Source organism: Corvus cornix, chromosome 3 (genome assembly GCF_000738735.6).
Source record: "Corvus cornix cornix isolate S_Up_H32 chromosome 3, ASM73873v5, whole genome shotgun sequence".
Classification (NCBI taxonomy): domain Eukaryota; kingdom Metazoa; phylum Chordata; class Aves; order Passeriformes; family Corvidae; genus Corvus; species Corvus cornix.
The window spans coordinates 200,308-227,452 of NC_047056.1; the positions used below are offsets into that span (position 1 = coordinate 200,308).

The following is a 27,145-nucleotide window of genomic DNA, read 5'->3' on the forward strand; positions in this document are numbered from 1 at the left end:
GGGGGCAGAGCGTGTGCCCCGGGCGCAGCCGTACCCTGCGGCTCCAGAGTTCTTTCGTAGTTTCTTTCGTAGTTTCTTTTTCACCTGCCGGCAGCGCCGTGCTGGGCCGGGGGCTGCTCCCGGGGCTCGGCGGGCGGGAGGCCGTGGGGGTGTCCCCGGGGGCCCCGGCAGTTCCCGCACCGGCCGCAGCACCCCCGGCACCGGGACTCGCTCCGTGGCGCGGCCGGGAAGGAGCAGCGGCCCCGGCGGGGCGGAGCGGGGCCGTACCACCGGCGGGGGAGCGCCGCGCCAGCTCCAGCCCCGCAGCCCCGGCGGTGGGCGGTGCAGGTGGAGCTGCGGGTGGGGACTGAGCCCTTGGCAGCTCCACACGCTGCAGCCGCCATGGAGCTGCTCCCGGTGCTGCTGGCTGCTGCTCTGCTACCGCTCCTGCCCCGTGAGTACCGCCGGGACAGCCCCAGGAGGTGGAAAGGTCGGGTGCCGTCCAGGCTGGAGGCAAAGGCTGAGCACAGCCGTGCTGGGTGGGATGTGTGAGGGATGCAGTGCCCCTAAACCCTGTCTCCCTCAGCTGGCAGGGCAGCTGTGCCGCTGCCTACCCTGACGCGGCCGCTGAGCATGGTATTGGCTGGGCAGCGCCGGCAGCTGGTGGTGTGTGTGGTGAGCGACCTGGCCCCCAGCTCTGGCCACGGTGTCTGGATCTCCGGTGGGAATGGTAGCGTCCTGCAGTCCTTTGCCTATGGGGCCTCCCAGGAGGATGGTGGCACCGTCTGCTCCGTCTCCCTCCTTTCCAGTGACAGTGACCCCCCACGCGAGAGGGAACTTGCCTGCCATGTGGGGGCCAACAGGACCTCCCCATCCCACAGCTCCAGCCCCATCCGCATCACGGGTATGAATGACTCTGCTGCCACCCCCTCTGCCTGCCTTGGCCACTGCTGCCCAGCCTAGTGGGTGCACTGGTCGTCCCCGAGGAGGGAGGTCGGCAGGACCTCTGGGCCAGCAGGGAGCAGGTGTGAGGCTCTAGAGGAAAACGTTGCTCTCCTGATCACAGGAAGGGGTTTGTGGGCAGCCCTGCCATGCACCTGGTGCTGGGCTGCCAGCACCTCCCCAGCTGCTCTTTTCATCCCACAGGCAACGAGGAGGCAGCAGAGCTGTGTAGCACAGCTGGTGAGTCTCTGGCCCCTGCCTGGTGGGAACATCAGGTGCCAGGGTGAAAGCCCTGGCAGTGGCTATGTGGTGGTTGGGATGGGCTTTTCCACAGTGTAGTGGGACTGGGGAAGAGGAAGGGAAGCTTCACCTTGCTGGGAAGAATGGGGAAACTGGGTCAGAGCCAGCCTGCCCTCAGGGACAGCATGAGGGTGACAGGAGGTGTCTCTGGGATGTGTAAGGATCCCAAGTCTGCCCGAACATGGCCCCATGGCAGGCCTGGAGAGGATGTGGGGAGCAGTGGGGTGTCTGTGGCAGGCATCGCCTCATCCTTCCATTGCAGTGTCGCCAGCCCATGCCTTGGCAGCCCTGCTTATGGGTGTCCGTGTGGTGTTGCTGAAGGTCTTGCTCTCTGATGCTGTCTTCACCTCCATCCTCCTTGCCCAGAGCTGAGGGCATGGGCAAATCCCCCTGCCCGAAGGGTAAGTCCTCCTGTTTTGGCCTAGGGTTGTGGAAGTCACTGGAAATATTCTGGAGACTGGAGAGAGGACCCTCAGATGCAGGAGGGAGGAGACCCAGTGGTGGTTGGGGGAGGTACAGGATGGGAATCTTGGTTTGGGTGGGAAGGGACCCCAAGGTACCTCAGGCGGGAAAGTCTCCAGAATTCCCGAGGCAGGGAGGGGCCCCGAGTGCTGTGTGGGGCAATCCGAGGGGCGGCCGCGGCCACGTGTGGGGGCCCTTCCCACGTGGGCGCTCGGCGGGACCGCCCGGGGGCGGCGCTACGGGCACCGCGCGCTGCTGGGATTGGCTTGGCGGCGGCCGGCGGGGATTGGTCACGCGGCCACGCGCGCCTCCGGCATTTGGCCGGCGCGGCGGGGTCGCCATGGTAACCGGGCGTGGCGGGGCGGGGAGCGCGCCCGGAAGCGGAGTCATGGCGGCGGCGGCGGGGGCAGCGTTTGCTGATGCTGCTGATGGCGGCGGCGCTGGCGGGGGGCGACGACTCGGACTGGGTGCGACTGCCCAGCAAGTGCGAGGGTAAGCGGGGCCTCGGGGGACCGGGGTGATCGGCCGCCGCCCGCTGTCCGCTCGGGCCGAGGGTTGCTGGTGTGGGGCTGCGCCCCCACGGGCTGCCCCTCTGCCCGCCTCCTGCCCGCGGGCAGCGCTGTTCCCGGCAGTCACCGATCGTCTGCCGGTTCGTAGCTGGGACTGGTCGTATGTGCTGGTTACAGTTCGGTCTCCGTGATGCTTCCTATCTGAGTATCCCCTTGGTTCACAGGCAGTCCGGGGTAGGTCACGACGGACATTTGCTGCCTGGTGCGGTTTCCTCTGTCTTTGCTATGCAGGCACGTGTGGAGCTGGAGAGCAAAGAGAAAATAAAGAAATAGGGAGCTCTTTGCAAAGCTTTCCCTGCCGGGGAAGCAGATCTGGAGATGCTGATGTCCGAGCTCTGCTGTGGCACCAGTGTAACCTCAGAGAAGCATCAGAGCAAGCACTGACCACACTCTGCTCCTCTTCCTGCCCAGGCCTGGAACCTGTGTCAGTGCACAGCAAAAGTTGCAGGAAGCATCTGGATAACTGGACTCGGCAGTGAGCACTCCTGGCATGTGTGGGGACACTGCAGCAGGTGTGGTGTGGAGGGTGACAGACTTGAGGCCCGAGTTCCAAGGGGCTGCAGGAAGGAACAATCATCCCACCTGAGAAATGGCCGCAGCCGCCTCCAGCCCCTGGTGCCAGTGGAGGAAGGATTGTGCAGGAGGTGTGCACAGGGCTTCTCAACACGTGCATGGGAGCTCTGGAGAAGCCACCTTGCTCTCTTCCTGCCTGGGGCATCTTTCCACTCAGTGGAAAGATGTGAGAAGACTGTGGCTCATTGCTGTCAGACCATTCCTGCTGGAGCTTCGCTCTTCTCCTGAAGTGGAGCTCAAAGAAGACAAACAGGACCCCACAGCACAGGACAAAGCTTTCTCCAGCCTCCTGAGACCTTATCTTTGGGGGAGGAATGCCACACCATGCTTGGCTGCCATCCCTCCACATTCCCATTTGTAAACCCCTGAGATATTTCTCCTGCTGTTTCTAAAACTCTGTTGGGCTCTTTTTACTGAGGAAATAAAGCCTTTTTTTTTTTTAGTTTTATAAAAATAACCATGCACTGTGTTCTAAATCTGTCGATGATGTGGTCTCTGCTGCGGGCAGAGCCCCAGGTTGTGCTGCTGGAGCTTGCAGCCAGCACCTTGTCCTGTCACCTAGCCCACGGAGCCATGCCAGCTGCTTGGTCCCTAGCACAGCCCCAGTGTCCCCAGAGCACCGAGAGCACAGAACCAGTACCGGGTGGGATGTGCTGTCATCATGAGGAGAAGCTCTGAGCCACACTGGGACTTGCATTGCGAAAAGACCCCGTCCTCTTCCAAAAGAAAGAGAGCAGCTTGTGGCAGCTTGTGGCAGGGAGGTAGAGGCTTCTGGGGTGGGAAACCTGCAGGCCGAACTGAGCCTGTCTGACTTCCCAGCTGTGCCATAGCAGCTGGTTTACACTGCAGCATTGGTTTGGGTGTTCCTGCTTCAAGGGTTCTCCAGTGGAAGCAGCTGAGCCATTCCTGGTTATTTCTTTGGCCAAGGTGTGTTTTGTGCTCACAGCATCTTTGGTGTGCCCAGTTCCTGGGGCGGATTCTTGCTGCTGTCCCAGGTGTTCTGTCATGCTGCCTCTCAGAACAGTGACACCCCCTAAGCCGCCTGTGCTCTCTCCTTTTCACAGTGTGCAAGTACGTAGCCGTGGAGCTGAAATCTGCCTTTGAGGAGACCGGCAAGACCAAGGAGGTGATCGACACCAAGTACGGCTTCCTGGACAGGAAGGGCTCTGCTGTCAAGTACACACAGTCGTAAGTGGGAGTGGGACAGGAGTCTCCTGCTGCTGTCGCTGCCCCCAGCGCTGGGGGCTTTGGAAGGCTCACCCTGTGCCCTGGCTCTTGCTGGGGGGGACATGCCCAAGCCTGAGCCCTTCCCCCTCTCCATGCAGGGACATCCGGTTAATTGAGGTGACAGAGAACATCTGCAAGCGGCTGTTGGATTACAACCTGCACAAGGAGCGGAGCGGCAGTAACAGATTTGCAAAGGTGAGGGCCGTTCCTGCAGTTCCTGCTCCCAAATGTGCCTCACCCATCCCTGCACTGCCAGAGAGACAAACCAGGTTCATTCTTCCCATCCTCTGGATCCCCTGCCAGTGCCTGGCATGCAAGGCCACGCTGCCCCCCAAGCCAGATGTGGGGTGCTGTTGCTGGTGGCAGTGAGCTGGCCCCCACCTGCATGGAGGGAACGAGGGGCTGTCTCCCTCTGGGGTTTGGGACCACGTTTGCAGAGGGGGACTCGCTGCCACTTGAACTTCCCCCTGGTAACGCTGATGGCCATGGGATCCTGATTTTGTCTGGCTTGCATGTTCCTGCATTGCTGGGCAGGGTTGTATGGCTGACACTGGGAGGGGAGAGTAGGAGCCCGGCAGGAGGAGCACCACCTCACCGGGCAGTGCTGCTCCCTCCCTCAGGGCATGTCAGAGACATTCGAGACCCTGCACAACCTGGTGCACAAGGGTGTCAAGGTGGTGATGGATATCCCCTATGAGCTGTGGAACGAGACCTCCGCTGAGGTGGCTGACCTCAAAAAGCAGGTACCCTGCCCCACGGGATTGGCCCTCAGTGGCTGCTATGACCTTGTGGGCTGGAGTGGAGGAGGGGAGAGGGTCCAGGGGTGCACTGCTGGGAGCAGGATGTTGGCAGGACCTGTGGCAGGAGCCTGGCCCTGGTCCTGCCACACCAGCACATCTGGAGCTGGGCTCTCCTCTCTGCCCTAGTGCGACGTGCTGGTAGAGGAGTATGAAGATGTGATTGAGGACTGGTACAGGCACCACCAGACGGAGGATCTCTCCCAGTTTCTCTGTGCCAACCACGTGCTAAAAGGAAAGGACACAAGTAAGTCCTGGCTGCTGCCAGGGGCTGAAATAATGCAGGAATGCTGGGGAGGGCAGGGGAGCCTTGCAAAAGCATGGGGAGCCCTACCTCTCCATCAGAGCCCCCTCTCCCCCTCTCTTCCCTAGGCTGCCTGGCAGAGAAGTGGACTGGCAAGAAGGGTGACTTGGCAAGCGTGGGGGAGAAGAAAAGCAAAAAAAAGAGCGGGAAGAAGAAGAAAAAAGGCCGGAAAGATGAGAGTGAGGGAGCTGCCAGCCTTCCGGACACAGGGGAGGCCCTGGAGGGGGTCCAGGAGCAGGCTCCGCTCACCCACAGCCCAGCTGATGAGCTGTAGGCACGCAGCCCCTGCCCCCGGGGCCGCCCGCTCCGGGGTTTTACCCGCTGTGCCTATGGGTACCAAAGGAAAAGGGACTTGTGACCCGGGGGAGACCGGAGCGCCTAGCCCCGCCTTGCCAGCCTGGGTGCCATCCCGTGACTAAGTGTCACGGAGCCGCGGACCCAGCCCTGCCGCATCCCTGCCGGGGGCTCCAGCTCCGGGAGGCCGCGAGTGCTGCCCCGCCGCCGGCTCCTCGCACGCCGCCGGGACTGTAAATAAAGACGTTTTCCCCAGAGTCGCCGCCACCGCTGCCGGCCCTGCTTCTGCTGCTGCTGGGCGCGGAACCAGCGCTGCTGCGGCCCGGCCCGGCCCCGCGCCCCGGGGAAGCCGGTGAGGGGCGGGCGGGCCCGGGGGCCGGGCCGGGGCCTGACCCCGCCGAGGCAAAGGTCGGGGCCGTGAGGGGCGCGGCGCGAGCGCTAACGGGCGCCGCGGATTGGCGGGGCCGCGGCCGGGGGCGTGGCCTGGCGCGGGGCGGGAGGGGCGCGGCGCGAGCGGCGATTGGCGGGGCGGCGGGGGCGGACGCGGCGGGATTGGTGGGAGCGGAGGGCGGGGCGGGCGGGGCGCGGCGGGGGCGCGGCGCAGCGAGGCTGAGGCGCCGCGGCGGTGTCGGTCTCCGTGTCCGTGGCGGCGGCGGCGGCGGCGGCGGGATGGTGGACAGCGTGTACCGGACGCGGTCGCTGGGGGTGGCGGCGGAGGGGCTGCCGGACCAGTACGCGGACGGGCGGGCGGCCCGCGTGTGGCAGCTGTACATCGGGGACACGCGGGGCCGCACCGCCGAGTACCGCAGCTGGCTCCTGGCGCTGCTCCGCCAGCACCGCTGCCGCTCCGTCCTCGACGTGGCCTGCGGCACCGGGTGAGGCCCCGCGCCCCGCTCCCGCCCGCCTCCCAGGTGTCCCTTCCCCTGCCCGGGGCTACCCGGGGCCTCGCTGTCCCCGGCCATCCATCCCCTCCCTCCAAGCCTCCCCGGCCCCCTCAGCTGCCCCCGGCCCCGCTGACAGCCGTGTCCCCAGGGTGGACTCCATCATGCTGCTCGAGGAGGGCTTCCAGGTGACCAGCGTCGACGCCAGCGACAAGATGCTCAAGTACGCGCTGAAGGAGCGCTGGGAGCGGCGCAAGGAGGAGCCCTTCGACCGATGGGGTGCGGGGGCTGTGGGGGCCGGGAGGGGCCTGCGGACACTGACACCCCACCCCAGCGTACTGTCCACGGCCCTCGCAGTGCTCAGGCCCCTCACCTGGGGCTGCTGCTGGCCAGGTGGCCTTGCTGCGGGGACCTGCCAGTGCCAGCTGCTCGGCAAAGGCAAGCCATGGTCCTGGCCTGTCTGACTGCTGGCTAGAGGCCAGAGCCAGCACCCACAGGGGCCTGGGAAGGGCTGGGTGATGCTGGGATGGGGTCTTGCGGGCAGGGGAGGCTGTTGGGTGTCCCTGCCCTCATCCATTTCCATATGCTGCAGTCATCGAGGAGGCCAACTGGCTCACGCTGGAGAAGGACCTGGAGAAGCCAGGGGATGGGTTTGATGCAGTCATCTGCCTCGGGAACTCCTTTGCACACCTGCCTGACTTCAAAGGTGAGTTGGGGGCAGGAGAGAGGAGGGGGAGCACCTATGCACGTGTGCATAGTGTCTTCCAGCAGGCTTGAGAACGTGTCCTAACTCATGTCATTAGTGGGATGGGATTACACACAATGGAGCTGCTGTTTCATGGCACATCTCCAGGGAGGCTGGAGCTGAGCCCCCACTGCCCCAGTCTGTGACATGAGCGGGCCCACTGGGTTCCATGGTCATGGTGGAGGTGTGTGCATCAATGTCACAGCTCTGGCAAGGCTGGAGGCACACCCAGAGTTGTGCCACAATGTCGGGTGGTGGGTCTCCCACGTGGCATGCTCTGCTCCAGTGAGGCTGAGAACATGCCTGAGCTCATGCCGTGGGTGGGGCTGTGGGTTCTCCAAGCTGAGATTTGGGGGAAGATGGTGGGGGCAGGTCTCTGTGTATGCATGAGTATGTGTGTGGGTAAGATAAGGCCATATGGGCTGTGCCATGGGGTACAGCCAGTGCCTGGAGACCCCATAGTTTCCTCTCCAGGGGACCAGAGTGACCACAAGCTGGCCCTGAGGAACATTGCCAGCATGGTGCGGCCCGGGGGTGTCCTGGTCATTGACCACCGCAACTACGATCACATCCTGGCCACGGGCTGCGCGCCACCCGGCAAGAACATCTACTACAAGGTCGGTGGCTGGCAGGCCCTGCCCCATCCCGATCCCCTTTGCCCCAGCCCCATGGCCCAAAGGGGGCCAGGCAGGGCAGGCAGCAGGATCGTGCCCAGGCTGGGGGCCACTGAGTCCCTGCAGGACACAGATGTCCTCCTGTGGTCTCCCAGAGCGACTTGACCAAGGACATCACCACCTCAGTGCTGCTGGTAAACAACAAGGCACACATGGTGACCCTGGACTACACGGTGCAGGTGCCCCCCACTGAGGCAGGGGCAGACCCGGAGCTGAGGTGAGAAGGGCCGCAGAGGTGGCTCCCGGCATGGGGGGTGGCACTGTGCCCCACTGTGCCCCTGCCTCACCAGCATTGCCTCCTTGCAGCAAGTTTCGGCTCTCGTACTACCCGCACCGGCTGGAGGCCTTCACAGCTCTGCTGAAAGGTGCCTTCCAGGGAAAGTGCCAGCACAGCGTCCTGGGCGACTTCCAGCCCTACACACCGGGACAGGCCCACGTGCCCTGCTACTTCATCCACGTCGTGAAGAAGACAGGCTGAGGAGGCTATGGAGATGGGACTGTGGTGGCTGAGAGCTGCAAGCAGCTGTGGGTCCAAGCAGGGGGTGGGGACATGGCTGAGAGGCACCTGGGAGTCCTCTCCCCTAATTAAGAACACTTGTGAGAGCTACCTGCGATCATGGTCCGTGTGTCCCTGTATGGGTACGGGGCAAGGGGGACAGCCACAGCCTCCTCAGGACTCTGTGGAAGGAGGTGCTCAGCCTGGGGGCAGCACAGGATGGGTGCAGGCACAGCTCCCCTGCCAAGTCCCCAGCTCCAGGTGCCAGATGTGCCAGCAGTGTGGGGCTTGGGGGCCCCCCTGAAGCAGGAGGAGGCGTGAGCTGGCTCCCAGGTGGTTGCACACCCCAGCCATATCCCTGCAGCACTGCTCCTGCGAGTGTGCTGGAACCTCTTTTCTCACATGCACGTCCCAAACAGGTGCTGACTCCTTGACACTCCTCAGCCCCACACAGGGGTACCCACCCCCACAGTGGGGCTTTCAGACTGGGGAGGCTCCACACTGGAGGCTCCAGCAGTGGCTGCAGTGGGGAAGATGTGGTGCCCAGATCGAGCAGCACGGAGCAGTGCGGTCAGGGATAGCCCTGCCTGAACACGCTCAGGCGCCAGCGCCAGAGCCACAGGGCTCCAGGCATGCACCAGCTGGGGATTCACACGTGCATGCCAGAAGCTGCTGTGGAACCAGCCCTTAGCAGAGGAGCTTGGGGGGGAACAGGCCCTCACAGCCTCGCTTGGCCCAGGGATCCAGCTGTCAGCAGGCTCAGTGCCTACAGCAGGTGGGGCAAAACCTGGTACCAGCAATCTCTCGGGCTGGCCAGAGGCTGAGGGCAGCTGCAGGCACCTGGCCACAAGAGCTGCCACACACAGCTCAAGTGCTATTTGTCTGGCACCCTTGGAAAAGGCTGGGAAGCGGGGGATACGCGATGCCACCAACAGCTGTGGTGAGGCTGCGGAGGGAGGTGAGACAGGACCTCCATGGGTCTGGGCCAAGTAGTGCTCAGCACAAATTAGTGCAGACAGGGCAGCTCCAGGCTGCTCCAGGCAAGGTTTGAGTATTTCCAAGGCTGAAGCTTCTCCCCATGACAAGTTTTTCCTCTTATCCGATGGGAATTTCTTTGCTGCCACTTGCTCCCATTGCCTCATGTCCTGTCACCCAGTGCCTCCAGCAAGAACTGGGCTACTTCTGCAGAGGGAGCTCAGCTCCCAGCTATGCAAGCCCCACTCCCTCAGGCTCTCCTCATCCACCACGGGCTCCAGCCATTCTGGCAGGATGAGAGTGGCCCCAGCCTGGGTCACAGGTGTGCTCACCTCTCTACCTGCTGGACAATGATTTCTCTGCACCACCCAGCCCACAGAGATATTTGCAGAGACCTTCCTGAGCTGACAGACACCATCAGCAAGCAACAACTTGAGGTCAGGCAGTGAACACCTAGAGCTAGAAAACCTGTATTTATTCAGAGACTATGTCAAGCCCAGGCCAGCTGGAGCAGCAGTGCCCTGTGTCCTGCTGCCCTCTGGCCAGCACCTCTCACTGGGGGCTGACAACCCAACAAGCAGCAGCCTCCAGCCCTGCACTTGCTGCCAAAACAGGTGCAGTTTGAGCCTTTCTCCCCCACCAATGAATGGCCTGTCACCCATGGAGACACTGCTACGCTGCCCACAACCATGGGATTCGGCTTTGTCCCTGCAAGGAACCCTGCTATGTTCCCGGCAGCCACAACGCACCGCTGACATGTGAGTGACCCTTACAGAACCCACCACCCTCCTGGCTGAACAGAGTAGCAGTTCCACCAGGCTTTGGCTTGGGAAACTGCACTGACACTATTTCCACCCAAGCTCCAAGGAAGGGGGCCTGGGAGGCATCAGAGAGGAGCAGGCAGGTGCCTGTTTGTGCCTGTTCTCCAGTCCCAGCTCTGTTGAGCATTAGCAGGCTGCAAACTTCTGCTGGATGAGTCTGTACCTGAGCAGCTCCTGCTCAGAGACTGATGGCTGCAACCTGGCAGCAGCCTGCAGAAAGTCTTCCATGGTCAGGATCAGAGCAGACTTCTCAGTATCCAGCCCTGCATGAGGGAAAGAACAGGAAAAGGCTGAGAACAGGGGCAGCTGGCAAGATCCAAAAGCCCACTCTCCAGCCATCAGAGACTGTGAGGAAAACCTGTGTCTCTCTCCTTCCCCCTGGGGCCAAGCACTGGAGGTGGAGATGACCACATCTGCAGAAATTGCCTGCCTGCCAATAACCCAGAGCCCAGCACTGTGGTCCCAAAGCTGCTGAGGATCTTCTCACACAGCCCAGCTACCAGCAGTGGTAACTCTCCTCTCTGCCCCTGTGCTGGGCTGCTCCAACACCTGGGACAGGTAAGGGCAGGGCTCCTACCTTCCTCAATCCACTCCACCTTCCGTTTGACAGCACACATCATGGCATCTGAACACAGGGCGTAGATGTCTGCTCCTGTCAGCTGAGCTGGGCATTTTTCTAGGATGGTGGTGAGATTCACAGAAGGATCCAGTTTAAACCTGCCAAGAGAGAAAAATGCAGATGTAAAAGCCACAGAAAAAACAGACCAGGAGAGCTGTGGCAGCCAGTGTGACTGGGCAGGAACAAGCAGAGTACCCATGTTTAACCACTTCCGGAATGTGCTCTGCACGCTCAAAAAAAAAAAAATTAACGAGTTTGCTTTATTGTTTTATTCAACAGTCATCTTTCTTTGAAACATCCCTGCAGCAAGATCCTCTCTCCTGCTAAGCAGGATCAAACGAAACTTTGAATCACAGCATGGTCTGGGTTGGAAGGGATCTTAAAGGTCATCCAGTTTCAACTCCCATGCCATATGCAGGGACACCTTCCACAAGGTGCTGCAAGCCCCATCCAGCCTGGCCTTGAACATGTCCAGGAACAGGGCATCCACAACTTCTCTGGGCCTCTCTGGTTGCAGGCTAGGAAGCACAAAGGATGCAGGGAGTAATCTTGGAGCCATGGTGCAGGATGAACTCTCTAGAACACCATCTGTTTATGCAATTGGTGTTTGACTTCTCACCTAGATAAATTAAGTGCTCCACATGCCTGGGAACAAACTACAGCCAGGGCTGGATGAGAGCATGTTTAATGACAGACAGTACAAACCACTGTAACACCAAACCATCCCATCAGAGCCACGCTGCAGACAGCGAGCCTCCTTCAGCATGACTGCAGCTGCTGGAGGGTATGGTGGCCAAGACACAGGGTGTGACAAGCTGCCTGCAGCCAGCCCACACACTCACCTCTCCTACTAACTTGCAGCCACAGGCAGAGGTGATCACATCTATCCATGACTGAGTCCCTGCACAGGCAGTCTCAGCTACTCACCTAGCTGTGGGGGGTGGCACCTCTGCACCTGAACTGCAGGGCCTGCTCTTCTCCCTCCAGAGATGCTCTCAGGAGCTCAGAGCAGCTGGAAAAGCAGCCAAACCCTGCTGCTCAGTGATCCCACACAACCAGTGATTGGGAAGACACACAGATCACAGCCTGAACACCCCTGAGCACCATAGGAGGAGAGGCAATGAGATGAATGGAGTTGCCTTCACGCTTGGATTGGCAAACAGCAGGGGTGTTTGATTTGATTCTTGCAGGAATCAAATGGGAGCTTCCTGTCCTGCAGCTGCACTGCGGTCTCACTGCACCATTAGCATCTGTCTGAGCTCCTTAAGAAGAGCATATGGGCACAGTGACTGGAAAACTCTACCAATCCCTCCACTTGGACAGGCAGGCTGAGCTTCTCCCATCTTGTAGAAAAAACAGTCCTAGTTCTGCTTCTGGAAATTGCTCTGTCCTCCTCCCCTACCCATTGGCTGTGGCTCAGTGACCTCAGGTGCTCCCCACGGCTCAGACATGAAGCCAAGAGGGAGCACACTAAGCATCAGCCCCAGGAAGGCTGTGACCCCCTGGAGGGTGGTGGGAGGCTGCTGCAAGAGCACAGGGTCACTCACTTCCTGGTGACGGCGCTCAGCACCTGCAGCTGCGACTCCCGGTCCTCGCTGATGCCCACGTAGACCAGCTTGTCAAACCTGTCAGCAGAGAGAAGACAGCTGAGAACAGGCCACAGCAAACCTGCCACAAGTGCTCAGCCCTGTGCACCAGGAGCTGAAGGGTGGCCCTGGGACAGCTCCTTTTGCTGTCCAGTTTGTGGATGATACGGAGCCTGAGGCAGTTGATGTGCTGGAGGGCAGGGCTGCTCTTCAGAGGGACAGTGGCAGGCTGGGGAAATGGGCTGACGGGAACCACACAGGGTCCAAACACAGCAGATACAAAGTCCTGCCCCAGGACAAGCAAGTCACAGGCTTGAGGACTGGCTGGGGGGCAGCTGTGCAAAAGAGGTCCCGGGGCACCAATTCCTGTTGCCAGTTTGGTGCAACAGCAGGTCCCTCATTGCCCTGGTGTGCTGCTGGGGCAGTAACCACAGTGCTGGGGGCAACAAGCTGTGGTATCTTATGCTGCTGCTACAGCCACAGGCACCAGCCACCTCTTGGCTTCCTTTGAGCCAGGGCCAGGGGGCTTCATGAACAATCTCTGTAGGGGTAACATGGTAGGGACATATTCCTGCTCACCACGGCCTGAGGAGCTCTGGGAAACTCCTGGAGTGAGGCAGGGTAGGATGTGACATACCTGCCTGGCCGTAGCAGAGCTGGGTCCAGGAGGTCAGGCCTGTTCGTGGCTCCAATGACGAACACCTCTCTGGAGGAATGAAGGCCATCGAGCTCTGCAAGGAGCTGTGAGACAACTCTGCAGAGAGCAAGACAGGATGCTTACAACTAGGCCTTGGCAAGTCACCCAGTGTCTCCCTCAGCCACCAATGAAAAGATGAAGAAGTGAGGCCAGTGGCAGGTCCATTTCTTGGACTTCAGCTCCTATTTCTCTTCCCTGAAGAGCCCTTACACACACACCTTACACAGCCATCCAGACTTCTCCATTAGTACAGCCAGTGAGCACGTGGGATCACTGCACAGTAGTCCAAACCCCAGACAGTCCTTCAGAAGAGGAAGACTGGATGGGGACTGCCAGCTTAGCAGTAGAGGCCTAGGGAAAATAACCCTGTTTCGGGGTATCTCTGAGCTGTACATACTTTGCTTCTACCAGAAGCAGCTGAAAGGTTTCCCACCACAGGGAAATGGCACCTAATAGGAGGATAGCACAGCAGGGGTGTGAAGGATGACCTTGGAGAGGCCAAAGGCAACTTGGCAGCCACAGAAGCAGATGGAGGAGACTGTCTTAGCCAAATGTTTGCACAGCAAGCTTGGGCAATCGGGAACCTGAGGCAATGCAAACAGCAGTACTAAAGCTCAGAGAGAAGAGACAGGCCGTGCTGAGAGCTTAGGGGAGCAGAGAGGGGAGAAAACAGAGAAATGAGGGGTGGAATGGACTCTGCCTTTCACTGCAATCTCATGCACTGCCTGCAGCTGAGGCAGGAATGCTGCTCTCCCAAGGACGCCTGATGCTCACTCACCTGTCCATGACACCCCCTGAATCTCCACTTCTCCCACGACTCGGGGCCAGGGAATCCAGCTCATCAAAGAAGATAATGCAGGGAGCAGCTGCCCTGGCTCTGGCAAACACTGTGAGGAGACAGCACAAAAGGTGAAAAAGACCTGCAGGAGCAGTCAACAGCAACAGGACCTGCTACATTCCCAGCAGGGAAGAGCTGTGGATGGAAACCACGTGCCCACTGTATCACCACCACCAACTGCTCCTGCCTGAGCAGCCCAACAGAATAGGGACAGGCAGCACCTAGCAGGATGGGGCCCAAGGCTCAGCTGCATCTCTGAGGGGCTGCTGCCCCATCAGGAACACCAGGGACAGGAGCAACAGGAGCAGAGAGAGCAGGAAGGGAAGCTGCTGCAAGGCACTGTAGGAGACAGCTGGGTTCAAGCCCTTGCTGAGAGCTGTGGGTGGGAGTTGGGAAGGGGGGTTTAAGCACTACCTCCTTCCCTGCAGCACTACAGAAAAGCCCCATCTCCCCACCTGCAGGAGCAGCATGCACATCCTCACCATTGCGCACGTTCTCCTCACTTTGCCCAACATACATGTTGATGAGCTCCGGCCCTTTCACACTGTGAGGCAGGGAGAAGAGGAAGCCAGTTAGAGGACACCCATCCCCTGCCAGGAGGAAGTCAGTCCCACACACAGTTCTCACCTAAGGAATGTCATGGCGCACGTTGTTGCCACAGCTTTTGCCAGCAAGGTCTTCCCTGTCCCTGGAGGCCCGTACAGCAGCAGACCAGAGCGGCACAGACCCAGTGACAGCAGCTCTGGGTGCTCCAGGGGCAACTGGATAGTGTCCAGGATCTCCTTCTTCACCTCCTGCAGCCCACCAACATCCTGCCAGGACACTGAGGGGATCTGCCAAGAGAGCGAGAACCCTTGTCGGCACTTCTCCCTGAGCGTGTCTGGGCAGCTCTTGCTCTAGTATCCAGTACCCACATTTGTCATCTTCTGAGCTTTGCAATGGAGAAAACAAACTGTACAAACACGCCCCCAAGCATGCTGCACTCACAGTGTGCACCTCGTCTCCAATCCTCCACTGCACCTCATATCATCTGTCAGCAAAAACACCCCAGGGGAAGTATCTGCCATGGTTCCCTGCAGATTTGAGGGGAGAGAGTCCTGCTGCAGACAGCCTTTGGGATGCATGAGGGAAGGCAAAAATACGAAAGAAAAACAAATTTAAAAAAAAAAAAGAAGTCTGGATCTTGCAACTATGAGTGACTTGTGTTCAGGGCACCTTGTCCCCCTGGGGGGTGAGACTGTGCAAGAGCTCCACACCTTGCAGAGGGACAGAACCTGGGCTGCCAGGACCTCTGTGACGGCAAGGAGGATGTGAGGGACAGACATCCTGTGGGACAGCGTATGGAACACTCTCCGCTCCTGCATGGGGGGATGCAAGAACAAAGTCCATGTATGCTCACGAGAAATAGATAGGGATGGGGTCAGCTGCAGACATGTGAGGGGTCACAGAGAACAGAGAGAAGACACCAAACCTGAGATGGGTGAGCCAATGCCTCTTGGGTTATTTTGTGCTAAGAAAAACTATCCCAGAGCACGCTGCTGCTCTGCTCATGGCTTTAGGAACAGCTGGAATGCCACAGCCTGCATGACATCCTCCTGAGAGTCAGAGCAGCTCTCCTGGGAACATGCAGAGAAACCAAAGCCCCACAACACTTTCCCCCAGCTGCTGGTGCCAGCACAAGTGGGGAGTTTAAAAATAAGCTAGGGCAAAATTCCTTCCCCCTCAGCCAATTTGCATCTCCTTCCTTCACTACTTGAGACAATGTTACCTCATTTTATTTCTTTAGCTGTCCAGCAAGATCACCAGAAAAATCAGGTCAAACAAAACAAGGATTTTCAGAAAAAAACCCTGAACTTTTAAAGCAAAAGGTCACAGGCCCTTCTGCAGTGACAATGAATGGAAGAACTGCCCTCTCCTCTGCACTTTTGCTTATCCTGCCTCGCTAGAAAGAGCTCTACAGACAGCACAGGAGCTGGAAAACTGCAGCAAGGTTGTTTTCAGGGGAGCACATTGTAAGTCTAAGACACAGTGCAGACACTGTTAACAAGTGGAGGCTTGGAATCAATCCTCTCCAGAAGGCTCAGGCTGCAACTGCAGACAAATGTGTGACTAACCAGAAAGTGCAAGCAGGGAACTGAAAGCGATGTATGTTGAGAGTATCCAGGTCTGCTAATGGGCTTCCTGACCACAGCCAATTACTATCAATAAAGGAATGTGAAATACAAATAAAATTAGCTCCCATTCACACAGCCCACTGCTGAGCATGCTCTGAGGTTATTTGTCTTACAGCAAACTTGGCAAACACCTTAAAGCAGAGCTCACTTCATGAATTAAGTGGGCAGCTGGGGAAGGTGCCAGTGGAACTGCTCCAAGGCCAAGGCTTCCTGTCCTGTGATGAGCGCATGTGCACTCATGGGCATGGAAAAGAGGTTCTGATCACTTTGCTTGGTCCCAACACCACATTACCCAGCCAAACCCATCATCCCAAAAGCTGCTTCCTTGGGTGCCAAGCTGCCAGAGACAGATCCCACCCCTCCTGAGAAGCTGACTGCTGGTTTTCTCAGACTCTCCACGTCACTTTCCCTGTAGAACCCCCAAGCTCTTCAAACTGCCTGTCACAAAAGGCCATGCCAGCTCAGCAGCACCAGTGCAGCATCCAAGGCCAGAGATCAAGTGAGGAAGAAACTCCCTCACCAGGCTGTGCCACAGCCTCTCTGTTCCCTCAGGCCAGGTGGCTGGGGAGAGCTCAGTGAGGCAGCCTCTGCCCCTCAAAATGCTGCACAGCTGGCACCCCACCCAATTAACTGGTCTGCAATTAGCACTGCAAGGGCTTCCCTGACAAATTCAAAAGCCAAGAGGGTGAAAATTAATGGCAGAAAGCCCAAGAGGACTGCTTCCCACTGAAAGCTGGAGGAATAAATGGAAGGACAGAGCAGGAAACAACATGTCAGAGCATAGCCCTGCAAGAACTGCAACAGGCATCTTGAGCCAAGAGCTCTGCAGAACCCACCCCCTCCTTGTGCCCCAGCATCCCACCTTTGGGGCTCCCACTGCCTGCGAGTGGGCATCATGTAGCTGGTCCAGTGCAGCACTAAAATCCTCCTCGAGCACCGGGAACCCAGCAGTGCAAAAATCCCTCTCCACTTCTTCACTCAGTCCACCTGGAAAACTGGTGAGGAAAGAAAAGGAAAGGAGTCAGGCTCTGCCCCACTACTGGCATGATCAAGCTGGCTGCAGCCTCTGCCCTCCCTGCCCCTTGCCCTGTTGCCTGTGCTACCTCAAGGCCTGGATACGGGTGCAAGCAGCCCGGCTGCTGTGGGACAGCAAGGCACAGAAATCTCCCAGCACAAATCCCTGTGAATGTGGAAACAAAGAGCATCAGTTCAGTCCCTGAACACAGCTACACCTAGGCCATAAAAAGTATGGGGAAAAATTCCTTGCAGAGCTGTTCCTTGAGCCTCTAGTTAGAAGCTCTAGCTTTATTTTTTATCAACAGAGCTGAACATCAGCCAACACCTCTGCAAAAGGTGTGGAGTCTGTAGGCACTGAAATCTGCATTTAAAAGCTGGTGTCTGAGCACCAGGATTAACCACTGAATAAGTTGACAGGGCTGTAGGAATTACCCCCTTTCTCTAAGGCCAGCTAGGAGAGATTGGCCCAGCAGTCCCAGCCTGCACATCTCCACATGCTGCTGTGGTTTCACTCACGGCAGTCCTGCGGGCCAGCTTGGACAGGCTCACTTCTTTGCCCAGAGGCAGGCTGGCAGTCAGCATGCTCAGCATCAACCTCCTCTGCTCCTCTGAAGGGGCTTCGATCTTCACCTCATGAAGGAAAGCAGTCTGCACGTCTGTCGGGACATCCTGGGGCTTGCAGGTTGTGCCAACCACCAGGACAGGGTGGCTGTTGAGAGAAAGGGGACAGTGCATGGTCTCAGCTCTCTGGAAGGACCCTCTTGCATTGCCATCACATAATGCCAACTCACTCTGCCATGGCTAGGCCGTTGGCAGAAGCAAGCAATTACCTCAGATGCCCACAGCAAACGTGCAGGGTCCATACCTCAGTGCTGGGTCTCTGTCCAGGAGCAGCTGCCTCAGAGTAGCAATGACCCTGGCATCCTCTCTGAGCCCGTCTCGGTCTCTGCCAAGCACCTCGATGTCTTTCAGCAGGAGCACACAGGGCTGGTACTGCTGGGCCTGGCTGAAGGCCACCTGTACTTTCTCCTCTGTGGCTGCACTGGTGTCACTGCACAAACTGACGCAATCCACCTGCCAGACACACCACACAACACAGTTGCAACATGGACAGGTGGGGGGCCTAGGACAACATTCCACAAAGCTTTCCACAGGCAATTCACAGCTCAGAGGAGATCAGACTCGGTATTTCCCAGAGACACATTCAGGTCGTATTAAAAACAGGCACATTCAGGATGCCTTGGCATGGATAAATGGCTGTTTCTTGCTTCTCTGCAAGAGGTGAGGTGGGCAGGAGGGTCTTATCTGAAAAAGGTGAGGCAGAGGGACCAGAGGAATCGATACCGTGGATATCACAGCTCAGCAACCTAAGCTGGAAGGGAGGTGAGAGCTGTGGAAGAGAGGGAGAACAAAATATCTTGCAGAACAGTGCAATGAGTAGAGGAGGAGGCCCAGGAAACTGCTCAACCAGTGCTGGACAGGCTCAAAGTGCAGGAGGAAGGTAAAGGTGACGGGTGTTTGGGGGGAAGTTATAGGTGGCGGAAGGCCCAGACACTGTTTACAAAGCAAACACTTGATGAAGTCACCCAAGGGGAGGGGTGACTGGTGAGCCTTGAACAGCAGCCTGGGAACAGGCAGTGCTGCCTCCTGGTGCTGAGGTTGTCCAGGGAGAGCCAAACCATCTCCGGGATTCCCTGAGTTTCATCCTCAGAAAAGGTAGCCTGGAGCATGGAGAACAGCTCAAGATCTGACATAAAGGGTAAGGACAGGGACACAGAGCAGAGGAACTCCTGTGCTCCATGCACTATAGAAAAAAAACAGGAGTTAGGGTTGTGGCAGGCCTAATGGCAGCAGTACCTGTATGCAAGTACCAAAAGGCAGAGAGAAAGGACAAAAAACTGTTTATCATCAAGTGGTGGAGATTAGAGTGGGAAAGAATTACTGTGTCCTGGTGGGATGGCAGACACAACAGCCTGAGAAAGGGAACAGCAGGTGCAGTGGCAGTGTAAGCACTGCAGTCAGTGAGAAAGGGAGGGGAGAGTGTTAAGGTGGGGTAGGGCAGTAAGATGGACAGAGTATAGCTGTCTTCAATAGTAAGTGTGTTAGTCTTTAAAAGCAGCACACAGCGCTGAAACCAGAGCTGTAGCTGTGCACACACACCCCACCAGAACCCGAGGCCACCTGACAGAGTGCTCTCAAACACATCCTAAACATGGATCTGGAGGTCCTGTGAAATCCCTACAATGGTGCATTGGATCCCAAGAGTTGTGGCACATCTGCAGGAAAGTCAGAGCTCAGCACCACAAAGGATCGGGTCCAGATGAGCTGCACAGCAGTGAGCCAAGTACCTGCCTCCTCCACTGACCCAGTGTTACAGCTTTACTTGAGAGAAAATAATAGGAAAAGAGTTTACTCTAAAAATATCCACCAAAAAAAGGAGCAAGCCCACAATTTCCTTCCACAAAAAGAGGAACCTTCCAGCCCTATTCTTTCAATTTTTCTTCCTCTTCCATGTCCTTTCAGAATTTCAGAAAGTCTCCTAGGAAAGTCAACACATGACCTCCTCTCACTTTTGCAAACGTAACTCTACAGTTTCAAGGAAATAAAAGCATTTGTGGGATACTCCCAGACCATCAGAGTGAACAAGAGAGGTATGCTGGAGGAAAATAGCAATTTTAACAAGTCAGTGAAGACTGTCTTGGTTCCCAGAATCGTCTGTGCTGGACAGAGACAGGTGCTAGACCTCACTTGGGTCATCCACGCACCTACAATTCCCATGAAAGGGATTTTTCCAGTCAGGTGGAAATAACAGTAGATTTCTCATCCAAATACTCTTACCTACACAGAGAAGCATCTCCTTTAGCCTGCCTGCTCCCACTAGCTTCATCTGACAGTCCCAAGTCTCATGCTGGCACAGAGAAAAGCAAACACCTTCCATGCTCTGCCAGCCACTCAAGCTCTTGTGAAAAAACTCTTTCAAAAAAATCTTGTAAAAACTTGCATCAAACTCTCCCTAAATTCTTTATTTTTCAAGCTGAAGAACTTATTCAGCTTATCTCCACACAGAAACTGGTCTACCCTGATCTTCCCCAGTGTCCTTCTCTGAATTTTTCCAGCTCAGTTTTATGCTTTTGTGATGGGGAGACCAGAACTGTGCATGATATTCAACCTGTGTCAAGACACAGATTTGCACAGCAACAGCACCTACTCTCAAGTTTGTTTCATAAAATGTGATCTGATTTTTTTCACATATGGAGAGCAGAGCACAAGTTTTCATGGAGCCATTGACATAAAACTGAATTCTTAATACTGACAGTCAGCTTGAAATATATAATCATCCACATAAACCCAGCTCCAGTGAATTTCACCTGCCACTTCACCACTCTTGGCAGGGGGATGGTGGTGAATGTAAACACAGTTAAAAGGCAGTTCTTTCACATGCCAAGAGATTTTGAGCCAGGTCTGGTACATGTGCTAGCATGAAACCGAGGGCTTCTTTTCTTTTCCCACTCAGCTGAAGAAGATCTCAGCATCATCTGTGCCTCACTTTCCAACATGCCTTTTGCCCACCCTATGCAGGGACAATTGAAAACAAACACCCAATGCCACAGCAATTCCTGCCCTCATCACCTCTCCAATTTACCTCAGTATATTTTAGTTCCTGCCACCCTCCAGGGTATAGCATCAACTCAATGACAGAACATTAGTCTGCTGAAACACAACTGCATGTTGTGGTACATGTAAAGTACATCAGCCTGACAGCAATAATAGCAACTTGCAGCAAAGAAAGGCACAAATGAACCCCCTGGACAAAGAGATCTCTAAATTACTGATTCTGGAGCACTGGAGGGGACATTCCAGAGGAAATATCTCTTCAAGCTTATATTTGAGCTGCTAAACTCAGCATACTCAGACTCCTTTTGTCTGCATGTGCACATGGAAGCAGCTCCTGGGTAGGCTCACGGCTGCAGCAGGGACGCTGGCAGGGCTGACTTAAGAAACATTTCCATAATTCTCTGTTGTAAATCCACCAATCCACTGGCCACAGGAGGAATTACCTTGAAGAGGTGGAGGTTGAGGCAGCTACACACAGCTCTGACAGCCATCAGCTTCCCGCTGCCGCTCGGCCCCGAGAGGAGAACGCTGCCCACGCCGCTCAGTGCACTGGCCCTGTAACAGACAGGGAGTTCTCCCTGTGGCCATGGTCCCACCTCTTCCAGGGCACACTCCAAGGAATTCTAACTCACCGACGGTTCAGGTGAGGCCGAAGAGCATCACAGAGCTGTTTCACGACATCGGAAAGTCCCGCAGGAGACAAACTGCTCCAGAACTCACTGCTGTTATAGGCTGGGGCAGATGGCACAGTGCTGTTTGCTGAACCCACCTGTGAGAAAGGAAAAACACCGCCCAAGTAAAGACAGGTGTCAAGTGACAAAATCTGTCCTGAAATGTCATTTTCCAATGGCAGGAGGCATGAGCCTCCACAGGTACATCCATCATCCACAGTGCAAGCTCAGCCTCAAATCTCCTCTCTCTGCTCTCTGCTGACATCTCACCAGATAGAGAGACGTGTTCTGGGTGTCCACCAGGTAACCCTCAGACTGCTCGCCTTCCACCACGCCTACGATCTTCTTCACCTTGAAATAAAGCTCTGGCCACCTAAGGGAAAAAACAAGCACTCTAAACTGCTGAGCCAAGATCTCGAAAGCAATATAAATGGCAACAAGAAGACAGCTGAAAAGCACACGTAAGCAGAGACAGTCTTGTCCTCTTGCAGTATCTACAAGGATCAGCCAGAGTGAATGTTGGGAATGCCACTGTGAACACCCTTACCCTGGTACAAAGGGGACCTTCTCCCACTTAGCACAACTGTTCCAAAGCCACATGAGCAAAACCAGGAAAGGCAGAATTGGAGGCCAAACAGAAAGTTATTCTAACCTGAACACCTAGGGCTTGCATTCACGTTTTGGTTTTTGTCGTACGTTGAGAAGTCCAGCTCCCACTTTGCTTTCTTTATGTGGCTCTGCCTGTCCTCAGGCCACCCCTTCCTCTTCACTCTTTATCCCCATCAGTTGCTCTGCCTCTTTTTTTCCTTTCTTGCCTTCCTGACTATTCGACTGAGCTAACAGAGGCCTCCCTTTTAGCTGCAGCCCTCCATAATTCAACAAAAACACTTCTCTCTACCCAGTATATTAAGAGACAGATAAAACACTAAAATCCAGGGACAGATCAGAATGGAATAAACTGTCTGATTTCAAGACAGTCAATCATGGAAAAGTATCAAGTAATAGAGCCACAGTTTGTTGACACCTACCTTAGGAACTTGTCTGCGTTTAGTTCTATAAACTCAGCATTTCCAAATGTTGGAACACACAGGATGTCTCCCTCCTGGACTAGCCTACAAAAAAACCAGAGAGTTTCACCAGTGAAAGACAGTAAATCCTTCTGGTGTGCCCTCCCTGCCCTGCATCACAAGTGTTTTTACAAAAAAAGAATGTAACTGTTTGCAGTGACTCACTCCCTGCCTGTAAATAAAACCATCAATAGCCACTGAAAGATTCGGCATGCACTGGATGGAACCAGGCGTATCCAGACTACTAAGGGGAGCCTTCTGGGAATGGTACAGAAGAGGAGTGTCATTAGAGTGTCTCATTCAGACAAAATCTCCACCTTATCTATGGAACAGCTGGGGATAATTCCAAAAGAGAGCCTTGACAGACATATGAAAGATGCTCAGGCACAGGTGTCAGAAGAGATGGCAACGCATCCAGTTTCCTGACTACTCAATTGAAAACTGGGATTATAAACACGGCCCACAATAGAGGCTTGTGGGCAGCACTTGCAAGCCCTCAGCACTGGATGGTGGATCATGAGGCAGGAGACTTGAAGATGTCTTCTGAAGGACAGGACAAAAAGCGTTGTGTCCAAGCAGAGCACACTCGTGATAGGATAATGCAAGACGATATTCTAAAACTACACAGCACCTGCACGGGGGGTGTGGATGTGCGCATCCCCAGCACGTGGCACACACGCACTGTGTATCTCACGAGCCCGCCCCGAGTGTCCGTCCCGCACAGCTCACCGCGGTGTTTCGAAGTGCCTGTAGAGCACGCAGTCGTAACTTCCCCGGGTGCTGTAGGCCGGCGAGCAGACGATCTCCAGGTGCAGCTCCTTGGCGAACGGGGGCACAGACAGCACGGACCGGCTGCCCTTCCCATCCGCGGCGCCGGTCCTTTCGTACCTCTGTGGAGGGCACGGGGCGCACCGTGAGCCCGCGGCTGCCGCCGGCCCGGTGCCCAAGGTGCCCGGCCCCGGCTCACCTGCAGGCGGAGCTGGGCGGCGGCGGCGGGGTCGCAGCCCAGGTTGAAGGCCAGGGCCGGGGCCAGCAGCGCGTGCGTCGGCCAGGCCGCGGCGGGCGGCCCGCGGGTACTCCCAGGGCGGCGGCCGGGGCCAGCAGCGCCGCCAGGTGCTCGCGGGCCGCCTCCTCCGCGCCCACCCGCACCCACTCGCCCTGGAACAGCCCCAGCGCCAGCAGCCCGCGCCGGCTCACCCACACCTCCGCCCCGCCGCCGCCGCCCGCCCCTCCGGGCACCGCACGCAGCCGCGGGCCGGCGGCGGCGGCGGCGAAGCGGGAGACGAGGGGCAGCGCGGCGGCGGGCGGGGGGCGGCCGCGGGCGGCGCCCGGCGGGGCGGGCGGCGGGGGCGCGAGGGCGGTGCGCGTCCCGCTGCCCAGCAACCCCTGGAGCGCCGGGCGCGCCTCCAGCACCAGCGGGCCCGGCCCGGGGCCCGGCCCCGGCAGCGCCTCGCCCCGCCGCGCCAGCACCGCGCCGCCGCCAGCCTCCCCGCCCGGCCCGCCGCCCCCAGCAGCACCCAGGCGAGCGCCGGCGGGCGCCGCACGGGCCACACGGCCACCCTCCGGCCGGCCGCCAGCCCCAGCCGCCGCAGCAGCGCCCCGCGCAGCCACAGCTCCGCGCCGCGCCGCCCGCCCGCCTCCAGCGCCACGGCGCTCAGCAGCACCGGCTGCGCCCCGCCGCCGCCCCGCCGGCCGCACCGCCAGCACCAGCGCGCCGCCCCGCCCGCGCAGCGCCGCGCACAGCCCCGCCGGCGCCAGCAGCAGCGCCGTGGCCGGCGACAGCTCGGCCGGCGGCGCGTCCAGCGGCCGCAGCACGGCCACCGCCATCGCGCCGCCGGCACAGGGAGCGGGGCGGGCCGGGGCGGAGCGCGGTGGCCGCCCCGCCCCGCCGTGGCCGCAGAGCGGCGGCGCAGAGCGGCCCCGGACCGTGCGTGAGAGGCTGCGCTCCCGGCGCGCGTTCCGAGCCGTGCCGGCGGCAGCGGGCCCCCGGTGACGCCCGCCCCGTCCTCTCCAGGCTCCAGCAGTCTGCAGCCAGAGCCTGCGGAAGGTGGGAAAGAGGGGGAACGGGACAAGAGAGGCGGGCGAGGCTTTTGCTGCTCGGCGAGCCTTGCGAGCCTCAGCGCAGCAGAGTGTGGGATCGCTGGGAAGTGGCACTCGGAGCAGAACCGGTGCCCTCGCCAGTGGCAGCCTGAGGAGATTTTGTGGGCTGAACACGTACACCTGGTTTATAAGTATGGACTTGTACTGATGTTAGTGCTGAACTAACCTAGGAAATCATAGAATAGTCTGAGTTGGAAGGGACACATAGGATCATCAAAGTCCAACTTCTGTCTTTGCACAGGACAACTCCAGTAATCGCAGAGAATGCCCGAGAGCGTTGTCCAAACCCTCGTTGGGCCCTGTCAGGCTTGGTGCTGTGACCACTGCCCTGGGGAGCCTGTTCCAGTGCCCAAGCACCCTCTGGGTGAAGAACCTTTTCCTGATATCCAACCTCAGCCTCCCCTGACACAACTCCAGCCATTCCCTTGGGTCCTGTCACTGGTCACCAGAGAGAAGAGATCAGTGCCTGCCCCTCTGCTTTTACCTCGTGAGGAAGCTGCAGACTGCGATGGGGTCTCCCCTCAGTCTCCTCCAGGCTGAACAGACCAAGTGACCTCAGCTGCTCCTCACACGGCTTCCCTCCGGACCCTTCACCATCTTCGTGATACCCTCCTTTGGAAGCTCTCTAATAGTTTTAATATCTGTCTTACATTGCAGTGCCCAAAACTGGCCCCAGGGCTTGAGGGGCCGCCCCAGTGCAGAGCGGAGCAATCCCGTTCCTCAACCAGCAGGCACTGCTGTGCTTGATGAACCGCAGGACAGCTTGGCCCGTACCTGATGCAGTCTGGAGAAAGTCAGAGGCTCCGGTCAGCGCCGGTGCCCTCTGCCAGAGACTGCTCGTTGTACCAAGTGCCTGTTGGCGATGCAAGACGGGAGTAATGAAACACAAACCCCGCAGGATTCTTTAATTCTCTATCCGCAGCAGACGTCCAGACACGCCCCGGCCGGGGTCTGTGGGAGTAAGGGGAAGGAGTGAGGCTTGTTGCCTCTAGGGCTCCAGCCGGCCTCTCTCGTTCCTGGGCTGCTCACCGTGTCCCATCGCCCCGCTCCACACGAGGGAGCGCTTACAAAGCGTTCGGACTCGCTCCTTGAGCTCCCAGTCTGAAAATCCCGCCTGCGGGTTGGGAGGCTTGGCCAGAACAAAATGACACACTTAGAAATTAATGTTGCTAAAGCTCTACAGAAATGGCACCACGGAGATGCTTCCGCCAATGCAGCCCCGCAGCCTTCTCTGTTCTGGGCCCATCACTGGAACACTTCCTCACAACCCACGGGTGCCTGACAGTCAGCTTCCAGTGAGTGAAAAGATCTGCATGTGCTGAACACTGGCTTTGAATTTACTGACTTCTCTTGCCTGGGCCACATAGAAGCAATCTCCTGCTTCAGCAAGCCCAGCACTTGTGGCTGAGGGACCCCCAAGGCTCCTTACAGAGGGAAGCTCATGGCAGCCAGGCCCTGATGTGGTCACCAGGACGGCTGTGGGGTCTCACATGGGCAGCAGCGGAGTTGTGCACAGGTGGCAGCCAGTGCCTTACATCAGGGTTTCTCCTCTCACACTCTCGTGACTGGCCCAGGCCTGAACCAGCACTGGCAGGAGCCACGGCTGGGTTTGGCTGCCACTGATCTCAGGATGGATCAAACCTGAAGCAACAACAAGAACGTGCTGCCCTACTCCTATTGCTGCTCTAAGCAGTGACATTGGAGGACAGTGAACACTTCTGTGCCAGGGTTAGTGCAGGTAGCCAAGAGTCGAGTGACTCCCTACTCCAAAGAGGGCATCACCAGACCCTGCCACCAGGAGCTGAACCTGGGCAGCATCTGTACCCCGCAGTCACTTCCTAGCACGCGAAAAGTGCCTCCGGCCAGTAGCCCTCGTCTTGGCTCCTCCTTCCCAGCGTGTGGTGAGAGCTGGGAGCCCACCAGGCACTACCAGGAGCGCCAGTGGTCGGCGCCCTGTGCGTGCTGGAACTACAGTGTCTCCCCTTGTAGCACTTGGGGTGGGGACGTGCCCGCTCTCACAGCACTGCAGCCAGCACAAGGCAAAGAGCCAGGCCATCTGCACACAGGCAGACCAAAGCAAAAAAAAAAGGATTGCAAGCATCCAGTGCCAGCGTGGCACAGCCCAAATAAAAGGTTTGCAGATGCTGCTCAGGCAGGATTATACCTCCAATGTGCTAAGTCTCGGCTCTCAGTGAGCCTAATTGCTGCTGCAATAAGCCCTGGCTGGTCCTTTCCTGAACCGTGCTCCCCACAGCCCTCCCAGCAAACTTTTTTTTTTTTTGCTCAAAGCTTGTATTTGCCATGCATATGCTAGCCCTCCCCCTGGCTGCCTGGTGGGGGTCTGGATGAGCAAAGGAGGGGAAAGGCAGGAAATCTGCACATGCCACTTACTGCTCTGCTCTTCCCAGGAACTGTCCCCCCACTCTCCCCCTGTCCAGCACAGCCTGTGGCTGCCTCTGTGCAAGCAGCCAGGCCCAGCAGCAGAGGCAGGACCAGGTGACAGCATCAGTACCTGGCCACACACCCCCTGAGCTGTATTAGGAAACTTTCCAAATTGGAATTACTCAGATTTTAATAAAACCTTTTGATAATTTTCCGTTATGTTTTGGCTGGTAGATGAAACTGGAGGTGTTCCAGGAGAGCTGTCGAGGCATCTGCGTGGGCCAGTTCAGCAACTGCCACGAGATGTGTCAAAGGAAGGTATAAATTGCAATGCAGAGCA

General features: G+C 57.7%; 3 protein-coding genes and 1 long non-coding RNA gene across 4 annotated transcripts; 3 read left to right on the top strand and 1 right to left on the bottom strand.

Moving 5' to 3' along the window:
• The first annotated feature begins 347 nt into the window (after window positions 1-347).
• On the top strand, window positions 348-5,704 carry CNPY3 (canopy FGF signaling regulator 3). Its single transcript, XM_039569152.1, has 8 exons — window positions 348-433; window positions 566-883; window positions 1,126-1,161; window positions 3,890-4,013; window positions 4,151-4,247; window positions 4,673-4,795; window positions 4,979-5,096; window positions 5,222-5,704. The coding sequence occupies exons 1-8, from the start codon at window positions 382-384 to the stop codon at window positions 5,425-5,427; spliced, it is 1,074 nt and encodes a 357-aa protein (XP_039425086.1). The 5' UTR covers window positions 348-381; the 3' UTR covers window positions 5,428-5,704.
• On the top strand, window positions 1,979-3,279 carry LOC120411695. Its single transcript, XR_005604198.1, has 2 exons — window positions 1,979-2,175; window positions 2,664-3,279. It is a non-coding gene; the product is annotated as an uncharacterized LOC120411695 (long non-coding RNA).
• Window positions 5,705-5,990: 286 nt separating the features above from the next.
• On the top strand, window positions 5,991-8,359 carry GNMT (glycine N-methyltransferase). The gene is made up of 6 exons (XM_039569151.1): window positions 5,991-6,322; window positions 6,480-6,607; window positions 6,921-7,034; window positions 7,548-7,690; window positions 7,843-7,964; window positions 8,054-8,359. Exons 1-6 carry the CDS (start codon window positions 6,117-6,119, stop codon window positions 8,223-8,225), a joined length of 885 nt encoding a protein of 294 aa, XP_039425085.1. The 5' UTR covers window positions 5,991-6,116; the 3' UTR covers window positions 8,226-8,359.
• A 1,313-nt stretch (window positions 8,360-9,672) lies between these two features.
• Window positions 9,673-24,150, bottom strand: PEX6 (peroxisomal biogenesis factor 6). Its single transcript, XM_039569150.1, is given in 21 exon segments — window positions 9,673-10,302; window positions 10,617-10,756; window positions 12,206-12,283; window positions 12,882-12,998; window positions 13,720-13,828; window positions 14,262-14,323; window positions 14,407-14,612; window positions 16,816-16,948; window positions 17,057-17,133; window positions 17,487-17,679; window positions 17,836-18,044; window positions 21,029-21,140; window positions 21,218-21,354; window positions 21,527-21,629; window positions 22,285-22,368; window positions 23,053-23,213; window positions 23,291-23,363; window positions 23,365-23,417; window positions 23,419-23,807; window positions 23,810-24,002; window positions 24,004-24,150. Coding segments are annotated over 21 exon segments (2,913 nt in total). The 3' UTR covers window positions 9,673-10,165.
• Between the last annotated feature and the right edge of the window lie 2,995 nt (window positions 24,151-27,145).

What these genes read in the sequence shown, in the direction of transcription:
- GNMT (XM_039569151.1), top strand. Translation starts at nt 6,117, where the DNA reads ATGGTGGACAGCGTGTACCGGACGCGGTCGCTGGGGGTGGCGGCGGAG. An exon ending in GACGTGGCCTGCGGCACCGG is followed by an intron (nt 6,323 to 6,479) that starts GTGAGGCCCCGC and finishes CCGTGTCCCCAG; the next exon opens with GGTGGACTCCATCATGCTGC. An exon ending in GGGGCAGACCCGGAGCTGAG is followed by an intron (nt 7,965 to 8,053) that starts GTGAGAAGGGCC and finishes GCCTCCTTGCAG; the next exon opens with CAAGTTTCGGCTCTCGTACT.
- CNPY3 (XM_039569152.1), top strand. Translation starts at nt 382, where the DNA reads ATGGAGCTGCTCCCGGTGCTGCTGGCTGCTGCTCTGCTACCGCTCCTG. An exon ending in CAGCCCCATCCGCATCACGG is followed by an intron (nt 884 to 1,125) that starts GTATGAATGACT and finishes TTCATCCCACAG; the next exon opens with GCAACGAGGAGGCAGCAGAG. An exon ending in AGAGCTGTGTAGCACAGCTG is followed by an intron (nt 1,162 to 3,889) that starts GTGAGTCTCTGG and finishes TCCTTTTCACAG; the next exon opens with TGTGCAAGTACGTAGCCGTG.